A 12,316-nucleotide genomic window follows, 5' to 3' on the forward strand; every position below is an offset into this window, starting at 1 on the left:
GTCATGTCTGGCCCTCCCTTCATGTAACAGTCTGGTATGACTTCAAAGACAGACAGATAGGTAGGTAGATTTCAGTGTACTCATTTCCACTGAAACTTGAGATTTAGCAGAGTAAGTAGCGGTTTGTCGTATCTGTCATGCCAGTTCTTGGGAAGTGAACAGGGTGTTGACTAATCAAAAATGAACTTTATACACAAACTTTTTTGGGACTTTTTTGTGGTGAAAAACATTTCTATGAAACGAAACCAAGCAGATTTCAAAATAGATTAGAACAGAAAGGAAAAGCTTCCATTCCCACTGAAAGGTGACTTCTCAGCAGTGTGGCTCAAAACAGCTTTCAAACATCTGCCATTTCTGTGTGTTTGAGGCAAACACCTACAGCCCACATCTTGATATTAGAAGAAGTACTGCAATATGCAATCAGCTGTTTTTTTAAATGTAACTGTAATCCAATTACACATTTAAAAAATGTAATCTGGCCTGATTACAGTTAAATAAATAAAAATATGTGATTACCTAATACATGTAATCCGTTACTTTCCAACCCTGATTCTATTATTGAGACACCATTTATTGTATTGTTCTACAGAAGGAGGAGTTCATTTGACTTACTTGTTTTTCTTATCTGAGGAAGGCTTTCCCTCGGAGTCTCCGTCCATGTCTTCTGTAGGGCTCTGTAGCTCTGAGCGAGGAAACGCCGTCTTCAAGGTATCCACAATCTACAGAGCCATTTGTTCACACAGTTACATTCCCCTACGTATTTACTGTATTTGGACAGTGAAACAAAAACGTTTAATTTGGCTCTATATTCCAGCATTTTGGATTTGAGATCCAATGTATTATATGAAGCGACAGTGCATAATGTCACCTTTTATTTGAGGTTATTTTCATACATATCTGCTTAACCGTTTAGAAATGAACACTTTATGTGTTTAGTCCCCCTATTATAGTGTATTAAATTGAGTAAAAGGTTTAGTATTTTGTTCCATATCCCTACCTCGCAATGACTATATTAAGCTTGTGACTCCACAAACTTGTTGGATGCATCTGCAGTTTGTTTTGGTTATGTTTCAGATAATTTTGTGCCTAAAAGAAATGAATGGTAAATCATGTATTGTGTCATTTTGGAGTCACTTTTACTGTAAATAAAATGATATGATGTTTCTGAACACTTCTACATTGTTGTGGATGCTACCATGATTACGGATAATCGGGAATGGAACGTGAATATTGAAAAACCATTCTAACTTCTCACCATTATCAATTACAGGGGAGGTAAAATGTTTGGGGGTGCAATATTGATGCCTCTAAGTTCCTCACTCTCCACATTGAGGTTTTCTGTACAGCATCTCCTTGTTTCTAATGCATACAGGCCTAGTTAATTAAAGTGATTATCAATAACACATACCTTGTCTATGTGTGATACGATGAACGGCTTCTTGACAAAGGCAATTCTTGCATCTGTATTAAGAGCAAGGAACTCCTGCATTTCTTCACTATTGGCAGTTTCGGGTATAGCACAAAGTTGCTGAAAAATAGGGGTGATGAGTGTTAGTTTTCAAGTAACAATAAAATAACATTTTATTTGTCACATGCTTCGTAAACAACAGGTGTAGACTAACAGCGAAATGGTTGCTTTCTGTTAGTCTACACCTGTTGTTTACGAAGCACGTGATTAATAAAATAGTATTTGATTTGACACTTAGGTTGGAGTCATTAAAACTTGTTTTTCAACAACTCCACAAATTTCTTGTTAACAAACTATAGTTTTGACAAGTCGGTTAGGACATCTACTTTTTGCATGACACATGTAATTTTTCCAACAATGGTTAACAGACAGATTATTTCACTGATAATTCACTGTATCACAATTCCAGTGGGTCAGAAGTTTACATACACTAAGTCAACTGTGCCTTTAAACAGCTTGGAAAATTCCAGAAAATGATGTCATGGCTTTTGAAGCTTCTGATAGGCTAATTGACATCATTTGAGTCAATTGGAGGTGTACCTGTGGATGTATTTCAAGGCCTACCTTAAAACTCAGTGCCTCTTTGCTTGACATCATGGGGAAATCTAAAGAAATCAGCCAAGACCTCAGAAAAAAAATTGAAGACCTCCACAAGTCTGGTTCATCCTTGGGAGCAATTTCCAAACGCCTGAAGGTACCACGTTCATCTGTACAAACAATAGTATGCAAGTATAAACACCATGGGACCACGCAGCCGTCATACCGCTCAGGAAGGAGACGCGTTCTGTCTCCTAGAGATGAATGTACTTTGGTGCAAAAAGTGCAAATCAATCCCAGAACAACAGCAAAGGACCTTGTGAAGATGCTGGAGGAAACAGGTACAAACGTATCTATAGCCACAGTAAAACGAGTCCTATATCGACATAACCTGAAAGGCCGCTCAGCAAGGAAGAAGCCACTGCTCCAAAACAGGCATAACAAAGCCAGACTACGGTTTGCAACTGCACATGGGGACAAAGATTGAACTTTTTGGATAAATGTTCTCTGGTCTGATGAAACAAAAATAGAACTGTTTGGCCATAATGACCATCGTTATGTTTGGAGGAAAAAGGGGGAGGCTTGCAAGCCCGAAGAACACCATCCCAACTGTGAAGCACGGGGGTGGCAGCATCATGTTGTGGGGGTGCTTTGCTTTAGGAGGGACTGGTGCACTTCACAAAATAGATGGCATTATGAGGATGGAAAATTATGTGGATATATTGAAGCAACATCTCAAGACATCAGTCAGGAAGTTAGAGCTTGGTCGCAAATGGGTCTTCCAAATGGACAATGACCCCAAGCATACTTCCAAAGTTGTGGCAAAATAGCTTAAGGACAACAAAGTCAAGGTATTGGAATGGCCATCACAAAGCCCTGACCTCAATCCCATAGAAAATTTGTGGGCAGAACTGAAAAAGCGTGTGCGAGCAAAGAGGCCTACAAACCTGACTAAGTTACACCAGCTCTGTCAGGAGGAATGGGCCAAAATTCATCCAACTTATTGTGGGAAGCTTGTGGAAGGCTACCCGAAACACTTGACCCAAGTTAAACAATTTAAAGGCAATGCTACCAAATACTAATTGAGTGTGTGTAAACTTCTGACCCACTGGGAATATGATGAAAGAAGTAAAAGCTGAAATAAATCATTCTCTCTACTATTATTCTGACATTTCACATTCTAAAATAAAGTGGTGATCCTAACTTACCTAAAACAGGGAATCTTAACTAGGATTAAATGTCAGGAATTGTGAAAAACGGAGTTTAAATGTATTTGGCTAAGGTGTATGTAAACTTCCGACTTCAACTGTATATGGCAATGAGAAATATTAAATTAAAGTGTATAATACATGCAGTTTACAATGTACAAAACCAACAAAAAAAGATTGTTTTAATTCCCAAGGCTTGAGTTAAGATGTTACCAACCTTGAGGAAAGTCTCGAGCAGCCCTTTCCTGGCCTCAACTTTGTCACTGTCCATGTTACCGAACGGCAAGTCTGGAAATATTTTCTTTGGTCCTTTCACATCTAAACCATGTTAGTGAGATCAGTTAGAAGCTGTAAGAAAGACACCCAGTCTAGTTCCACATGACACATGGAACTAAAACACCTGAAAACGCCTGTCATTGTTCAGATAACAATACTTACTTTTGATGAGTTTTCGCAAGTCTGATTTCTCCTCCAAGCGGGTCTGTAGGTTGAGAAACTCACTATATCGCCGGTTGACCGTGTGATAGGCAACTGGCTGGATAGACCCTGGGATATTAGAGTCCATTGCTGTTTCATACTGAAATAAATATGTTTTAGCACAAAACAAACTAGATTAATACAGACAAAAATAATCTCGAAACTTCCCTTTCCACTACTTACCTTTTCTTTCCTCTACTCGGTGTTCTGGCCTTAAAACCAACACACCTCATCAATGATCAGAATAAGTTGTTTTAGCAGCGTACAGTGGGGAGAACAAGTATTTGATACACTGCCGATTTTGCAGGTTTTCCTACTTACAAAGCATGTAGAGGTCTGTAATTTTTTATCATAGGTACACTTCAACTGTGAAAGGCGGAATCTAAAACAAAATCCAGAAAATCACATTGTATGATTTTTAAGTAATTAATTTAATTACGAACAGGTCTGTGAGAGCCATAATTCTTACTGGTTGGTAGGTGATCAAATACTTATGTCATGCAATAAAATGCAAATTAATTACTTAAAAATCATACAATGTGATTTTCTGGATTTTGTTTTAGATTCCGTCTCTCACAGTTGAAGTGTACCTATGATAAAAATTACAGACCTCTACATGCTTTGTAAGTAGGAAAATCGGCAAAATCGGCAGTGTATCAAATACTTGTTCTCCCCATTGTATATGAAGACACATATGTAACCTAGCCTATTCAAACCACCAACATGTAATGTTCTCCATACATTAAACAACAAACAGATTCACCTTGCAATAATAACTCACCTTGACCGTGTAGAGAGTGTACGGGTGCGAGCCGGTGCCACGGTGCTCCTTGGCCGTGATGGTCCCGGGGATTCGAAGGTTCTGGATGATGATTGGGCCTTCGGGGCTGCTGAGGGGCTCAAAGCTGAAGGAGGGCAGGGGCGCCATGGGGGAGGAGGTCTGCAGAGGGCCGCTCACCGACGCCGTCAGCCCATTGGAGTGGCAGCCCACCGCCAGGTCCACGCTCAGCAGCTCTCTCTCTGGGCTAGTGCCGTTGTCCCTCATCTCCAGGTCCTGGAGGCTGCTGAAACTCGAGGGAACGTCCTCCATCGTGGTGCACAACACGTTAGCGAAGGCTTCGGGGTGATCCTGTTGTTCAGAGACCAGGACTTTGGGGGAGGAAGTGACCTCGGCTAGACCAGAGTAAACCCGGAGGTCATCCTCCAGATCCATGACGCTGCTGATGTCAGTGGGCGTGGCACACTCTCGAAACCGGTCCGACAGCGCTTCCTCTGCACCAATCAGAATCAGGGACTCCATTGAGCTCCTCTTGAAATCTGTCAGAGGAGAGTCCAGGTCTGAGTCGGTCTCTTGGTAGAACGGGTTGGATTTGACTGGTCTCAGGTAGTCCATTGGACAGATACCAATGTACTGTCTAGCCTGTCGAGGCTCTTCTTCCTCTATACTATTCTGAGGGCAGTACAATTCTGCCGAGTCGATGATATCGTAAGCAGCCAACTCAGGTGTGGCAGACTCTGTGTCGTTAGGTGTTTCTGATAGGATCCTTAAGGGTAAAGAGCAAGGGACCTGAACGTCTTGCTGGGGCTGATCCTGCTCTAAGACAGTGAGATGTGGCAGTGATGGTGTTTTTGGTGGTTCTGAGGCTTTGGGGGCTTGCATACTTGACTTGGTGAAAATGGAAACAATTAACAGGTTCAGCCAGTCTGGATCCGATAGTTTCGTAATGAAGGGGAGAAGCACATTGCATGTGATGAGCTCTCCGACCACAAACCTTCCCGTTCGGGTTTCCAGGTGAGGCGGTGGGACAAGAACATGCAGCAGCAGGTCAACAATAGCCCTCGCGTAGTTCACCTCCATGGCCGAGCTCTTCACAGCAGGGTGAGGTGTGCAGACCCGGGAGTATGCTTTCCAGAGGCTGTTCTCTCCATCCGGTTGCCTCTTCAGCTCGGCCATGACTTCTTTGGCTCTCAGGTAGCTCTGAAGGTGGTCACCACACAGGTCCAAAACTCTCTGGGTCAGGACCTTCCTGTCCACTCTTTTTGACCGATTCTTCAGCTCCATCGCCATGGAGTACATGGCACTTTGCACCTCGACCTCAAAGTGCCGCTCCGAGGACACTATGCAGTACCAGGAGGACACAAAGTCTCTGATTATCTTGCGCACGGTGGTCTGTATCTCGTGGTCTAGCTGCCGCTCACTCTCAGGCGAAGGAGGGACCCTTTCCAATGTGATGAACCGCTCTAGGTGAACAACACTGTTGGAGTCCAGGACAGCCTGAGATCCCAGCCAGCCTCCCATGACCACCAGGAGGCTGGTGAAGACACACAGCAGCCATACATTCACCAGTAAATGGAAGAGAATGAGCCATGTCAGAAGAGCTCCAAAGCCCAGTAGGCTCCTCTGACCCAGTAGCTCCGCCATGGTCCACTGAATTGGGCCAACAGTGTGAGACATGGCTCTTCATATGACTTTTATATTCAGTGTCTACAAAAATAAATAACATAAGTAACGTTAGATTCATTTTACATTATCTACCTGGCAACACAGACATAGCTAGTGAATTTATTATCTGTGATAAACTAAATTTCGTCTCTGCAACCTACAGGAATAATTGGTATTATTGCTTGGTTAGCTGAGTAGCTCTGGCTAGTAGCAGCCAGTGGAGTGGACCTAGCTAGCTAGTTAATGTTATACTAGCTAACGTTAGCTACTGTACTAAACTAACTAACGTTAGCTTGTTGCCATGTAAAAGTGACAATCCACATAGCTAGCTTCATCTAACGATTTTGTAATTACACATTGACTTTACAATTAACTGATGACATGTTATATTATATTATTGATATGATGAGATGTCTGGTTATTCATGGTGGGGGTGGGAAAGCTACTGTTAGTTTGCTAGCCGGGTCGTCTTTCCTTTCGTTAGCTTGCTACAGTAACGTTAGCTAGCTAGCCAAGCTAAATTACCCTTGCTAAATTTACCTTAGTCAAATGTACCCCTAGCTTGATGTTCCGGAAAGTACGACAAGTAAGATGATACAAGCAGTCATGGCAACTGTATCACTTGCAAGAAGCTGGCAACGTCTTGTTTTCTTTTTTTGACAGCTCCATCAGTTTGTTTACTTCCCGTATCTCTTGACCAGGGTTGCCAGGTCCACAAAAATTCTAGTCAATGACGTCTCAAAACTGATGCAAATTTTTCTGTCCACAGCAAGAGAGTTGCCACATTAATCCAATAAACCCTTTTTCCATAACGCTATGGAGCGAATTAAGGAACGTCGACGTAATTTGTAACTACGTAGGCTAAAATGCAAAGTTCGGTTTTCCATCCAAATAATAATTATTCCGACCTTAAATATACAGTACCAGTTAAAAGTTTGAACAAGCCTTCTCATTCAAGGGTTTTTCTTTATTTGTACTATTTTCTACATTGTAGAATAATAGTGAAAACATCAAAACTATGAAATAACACATATGGAATCATGTAGTAACCAAAAAAGTGTTAAACAAATCCAAATATATGTTATATTTGAAATTCTTCAAAGTAGCCACCCTTTGCCTTGATGACAGCTTTGCACACTCTTGTTATTCTCTCAACCAGCTTCATGAGGAATGCTTTTCCAACAGTCTTTAAGGAGTTCCCACAAATGCTAAGCACTTGTTTGCTGCTTTTCCTTCACTCTGAGGTCCAACTCATCCCAAACCATCTCAATTGGGTTAAGGTCGAACCCCTTTAATGGATCCTTGAAGAACCTGTTGACCTTGGGGTAAATGTTTTAACTAAACCCCCGCATAACAATAAAACAATAATTTAGTTGTCAGTGTTCGTCATGAGTTTAGTGGCAAAGCAGAATAAAAAATCCAAATAATGAGGTAAACTCCCAGCAGAGTCCCAAGTCCAATTGGTATATCCTCTTCCGTGTTGATGAAAATGTGTTGATGTTCTCCGTATCCATAGCAATGAATGATGATTATGAATGAATGATTATGCAGTGCATGGTGATCGAACTGGTTTCCTGTTATATCATCAGAGGTGTAGGGAGGTGTAGGGAGGTCTGTAAATCCAAAAGGTAGTAGACAGATGTTTATACAGATGTTTAACAAAACATGCACATGACAGTATTCATACCTTGGTTTTTGTGGTAAATGTGAATGGAAAAAAACTGTTTTGATAATGGTTTTCATACACATACCTTGTCCATAATGTAGAGGCCTATGGGATATTCATTGAAGAGGTAAGGGAGGAGGATGGCATGTGACCTGCATAACATACCAATACCAATTGATATACCTTTGTATGTCTCCTCATCTACATACCTGCAGACACAGACACAAAAGTGAGCAATTCAGTCATCGGCACCCAATACAGCTAGCCTTCAACATATTCTTATAGCATACATATTCTTACCTCTTTGTTGATTGATATCCATAGAATTGTGTCCATTTTCTATTGTATAAAGATTTACACAAATATGAAAAGACAGACGGTATTATCATAAAACAATATCAATTTAGATCATATAAGGGACACAACCCTTACCTTAAATTGAGGAGATCTTTAAATGTTTCAGTTAAATGCCTGGACCTGCAGTCCTTTCAAATTCAAATCCAAATCTTTCAGTTGGGCAGTTAGGTTCCTGCAAGAATCCCCACCAACTAAGGTTAATCGATGAACCCCACCTCCTATGGGGTTCATGGAAGAACCTTTTTAGGGCAATTTTCAGTGCCAAGAACCCCAAAGTTCTTAGAAGAACTTTGAGGATCTTACAAGAACCCTTGTTGAACCCCTCATGTTTAGAGTGTAATATAGTTCTTAATCTATTTAGAATGGTATCATGTTGGGGGTTAAGACAATGGGATAATTCTGTATTCCGGAAAGCACATTTTCAGAATGTGTCACACTTTACCAATACCCACACTACCTGACGCATGAAAAAAGTCCGGGCTGATGGAAACATGAAATGCCGGTACAATTTTATAAATGTTGACAGACAATTTGTTATTACGACATAATGTGATCTTTTTGTGTCGGTAAAATTAATTATGCAAGAAATGGCGGTGGAAACACCGTTATGCGCCACTATTGACATAATAACCATCATATCGAAGTAAACGTAGAGTCACACGATGATTGTTATGTGGTTCTCCCACTATGACTAGGGAAAGCATGCAGTTTATTGGGCTACAGATGAAATAAGATATGATGAGCTTCACAGGGTGGTGAATGTGTAAGTAATGTGCAAGGTGATGAGTTTGATGCTCCTTTGCAATTAATATCGAGGATCTTATTCTGGTGACATGATGATCGATGCTTGACTGCCTTTTAATCGTATAATGTAGGTAGTCTACTCGCACTGTATGTGAGAACTGTTGGCTAGAGCACATGTGCCAAGACAACGCAACAGTTTTGTGACAAAACCATCAGTAGAGTTGAAAATGCGATGGAAACCCATTTAACTTGTATTTTTCATTTGGTACATGGGAATTTAGGGACAAGTTAATTTTATGTGCACTACGTCACCATCACGCACAGCCTTTTATCCGCATAAAGTCCGTTTGATTAACACATCTCTATTGGGAAAATGCGCATGTTATTGTATGAAGATTTTAGTATATTTGAGATTCTTCAAAGTAGCCACCCTTTGCCTTGATGACAGCTTTGCACACTCTTGTTATTCTCACAACCAGCTTCATGAGGAATGCTTTTCCAACAGTCTTTAAGGAGTTCCCACAAATGCTAAGCACTTGTTGGCTGCTTTTCCTTCACTCTGAGGTCCAACTCATCCCAAACCATCTCAATTGGGTTAAGGTCGAACCCCTTTAATGGATCCATCTCTATTGGGAAAATGCGCATGTTATTGTATGAAGATTTTAGTATATTCGCATGAAAATCTGGATGGAAACCTTTCTACTGTCAGCTTTTTTTTCATGTTTAGGCTACACAACACCGTCCCTGAGCGTGCATTCACATTCTCTCAAGATGCTGAAAGAAAGAAATCATATTTCTCTACTCCTGTTCCCGAGACAAAATTAACATTTGGTGTCTAATTTTATTGCAAATAACACTTAATTCTGTAGGAGTTGATATTGTAAGAGGCTACATGTGAGGCCTACAGTCAGTGTCCAGACTTCAGTTACTATTCCAACGATTAGGCCTAGCTGTTCCCATCTGAACTTCAAAAGGTGCGCAAACCAAGGTGTCATATATTGTGATAGGCTAGTCTTTTACTGGTACGGCGCCTGATTATTATATTTTCGACCTAGACTCCAGGATCAGCTAACCACATCGTATGTTAAAGCAATCTGACAGTCGATGACGTTGCACGCAGCCATTGGTTGATACATGCAACGTCTGAACAAGGGAACGCAACCAAATTCTTTAGTTATAAAGATGATAAATGAAATGCATTTTATCTGCGACTGCCACAACTGGTCATAGCTGCATCTGATTAAACATGATTGATGTCACTGCTTGGTCAGGTCACTATATGAAAAATGTTTTTGTCTTGTCAGATATCCACGATGATTAGATAATATTTATATTTTTTTTAAACAGTCAAAGAAACAGTCATAGTTCAACTGATATTCCACGTGTTTGGGTTAGGTATAGAGAGGCAATTGACTGTTTACACTGTTAAAGTAGCCTGGGCCCTGTAGCATTGTGATGACATTGTTTACATGACACGATCTATTCTATTGCTATACTAATGTCCTTTAGCAATGTTCAGTTGTTCGGCGGTTGCTCAGATTACCTGAGAAAATATACCACACAGGAAATCAATGTGGCACAATGATGTGTGGAAAATGTCTATGAACTCAAATGCTAAGCTGTCGACTATACCCACTGCCAGTAAAAAGCCATCCAGGCAAATGTCAAAGTTTTAATCATGAGTCAGTCAAGGAAGGTTTTTGCTCATTGTTCAAATAGCCACATGGTGCCTTATTACAGTATGTGAAGAATGTGAGCAATATTGTTGTGTAACTTTCAGCTACCCACAACAATGAGGTCCTTTAAAAAAATGTCAATGAAGCCATCTGTCATTCATTGTCAAGATTAATGGGGATTAATACCTAAACTTCCACACTGAGTAAAAGATAAAGAACAAGAAGCATGAAGACAAGGCCAGAAACAACCCCTAGCACCTACAGTACCAGTCAAAAGTTTAGACACACCTACTCATTCAAGGATTTTTCTTTATTTTTACTATTTTCTACATTGTAGAATAATAGTGAAGACATCAAAACTATGAAATAACACATATGGAGTCATGTAGTAACCAAATGTTTTTTTAACAAATCAAAATATATTTTATATTTAAGATTATTCAAAGTAGTCACCCTTTGCCTTGATGAGAGCTTTGCAAACTATTGGCATTCTCTAAACCAGCTTCATGAGGTAGTCACCTGGAATGCATTTAAATTAACAGGTGTGCCTTGTTAAAAGTTAATTTGTGGAATGTCTTTCCTTCTTAATGTGTTTGAGCCAATCAGTTGTGTTGTGACAAGGTAGGTATGGTATAAAGAAGATAGTCCTATTTGGTAAAAGACCAAGATCATATTATGGCAAGAACATCTTAAAATAGAAAAGCAAAACAACAGTCCATCATTACTTTAAGACATGAAGGTCAGTCAATGCGGAAAATTCCAAGAACTTTGCAAGTTTCATCAAGCGCTATGATGAAACTGGCTATCATGAGGACTACCACAGGAAGACCCAGATTTACCTCTGCTGCAGAGAATAAATTAATTAGAGTTAATTAACTGCACCTCAGATTGCAGCCCAAATAAATGCTTCACAGAGTAACAGACACATCTCAACATCAACTGTTCAGAGAAGACTGTGTGAATCAGGCCTTCATGGTCAAATTGCTGCAAAGGAACCACTAATAAAGGACACCAATAATAAAAAGAGACTTGCTTAGGCCAATAAAGATGAGCAATGGACATTAGATCGGTTGAAATCTGTCCTTTGGTCTGAGATTAGGTTTTCAACCGCTGTGTCTTTGTAAGATGCAGAGTAGGTGAACAGATGATCTCCGCATGTGTGGTTCCCACCGTGAAGCATGGAGGAGGAGAGGAGGTGTGATGGTGTGGGGTCGCTTTGCTGGTGACACTGTCAGTGATTTATTTAGAATTCAAGGTACTCTTAATCAGCATGGCTACCACAACATTCTGCAGCGATACGCCATCCCATCTGGTTTGCGCTTAGTGGGACTATCAATTGTTTTCAACAGGACAATGACCCAAAACACACCTCCAGGATATGTCAATCAATCAATCAAATGCATTTATAAAGCCAGTAGAAAGAAGAGGAAGGGAAGCGCTACTAAGGTACACAATAGTACATTTTGGTAGATAGAAGGTGCTCTTTAGTAAAAGGGGTAAATTGGTCATCAAAAAGAAAGGAGGACCAAGGCACTCTTCATATAATTAATTAAAATGTCTTTATTAGTATGGCATGTTCAATAGAAACAAAGTTTTTTAAACATGCCATACTAATAAAGGCATTTAAATTAATTATATGAAGAGTGCCTTGGTCCTCCTTTCTTTTTGATGACCACGTATTTATAAAGCCCTTTTTACATCAGCCGATGTCACAAAGTGCTATGCAGAAACCCAGCCTTA

The 12,316-nt window shown here is 40.3% G+C and overlaps 1 protein-coding gene across 1 annotated transcript in view; it reads right to left on the bottom strand.

Annotated features, from left to right (window-relative positions):
* The window catches only part of LOC120028777 (sorting nexin-19-like), a 33,006-nt gene extending 26,193 nt beyond the window's left edge, over positions 1-6,813 (bottom strand). Inside the window, exons 1-6 of the mRNA XM_038974017.1 lie at positions 6,674-6,813; positions 4,472-6,175; positions 3,652-3,790; positions 3,431-3,531; positions 1,409-1,528; positions 613-719 (exon numbers count right to left, since the gene is read on the bottom strand). Of these exons, the coding sequence (XP_038829945.1) occupies positions 613-719; positions 1,409-1,528; positions 3,431-3,531; positions 3,652-3,790; positions 4,472-6,145 (2,141 nt within the window). The 5' untranslated portion in view covers positions 6,146-6,175; positions 6,674-6,813. The remainder of the gene's footprint in view (positions 1-612; positions 720-1,408; positions 1,529-3,430; positions 3,532-3,651; positions 3,791-4,471; positions 6,176-6,673) is intronic.
* Between the last annotated feature and the right edge of the window lie 5,503 nt (positions 6,814-12,316).

Source organism: Salvelinus namaycush, chromosome 34 (genome assembly GCF_016432855.1).
Source record: "Salvelinus namaycush isolate Seneca chromosome 34, SaNama_1.0, whole genome shotgun sequence".
In the NCBI taxonomy this organism is placed as follows: Eukaryota; Metazoa; Chordata; class Actinopteri; order Salmoniformes; family Salmonidae; genus Salvelinus; species Salvelinus namaycush.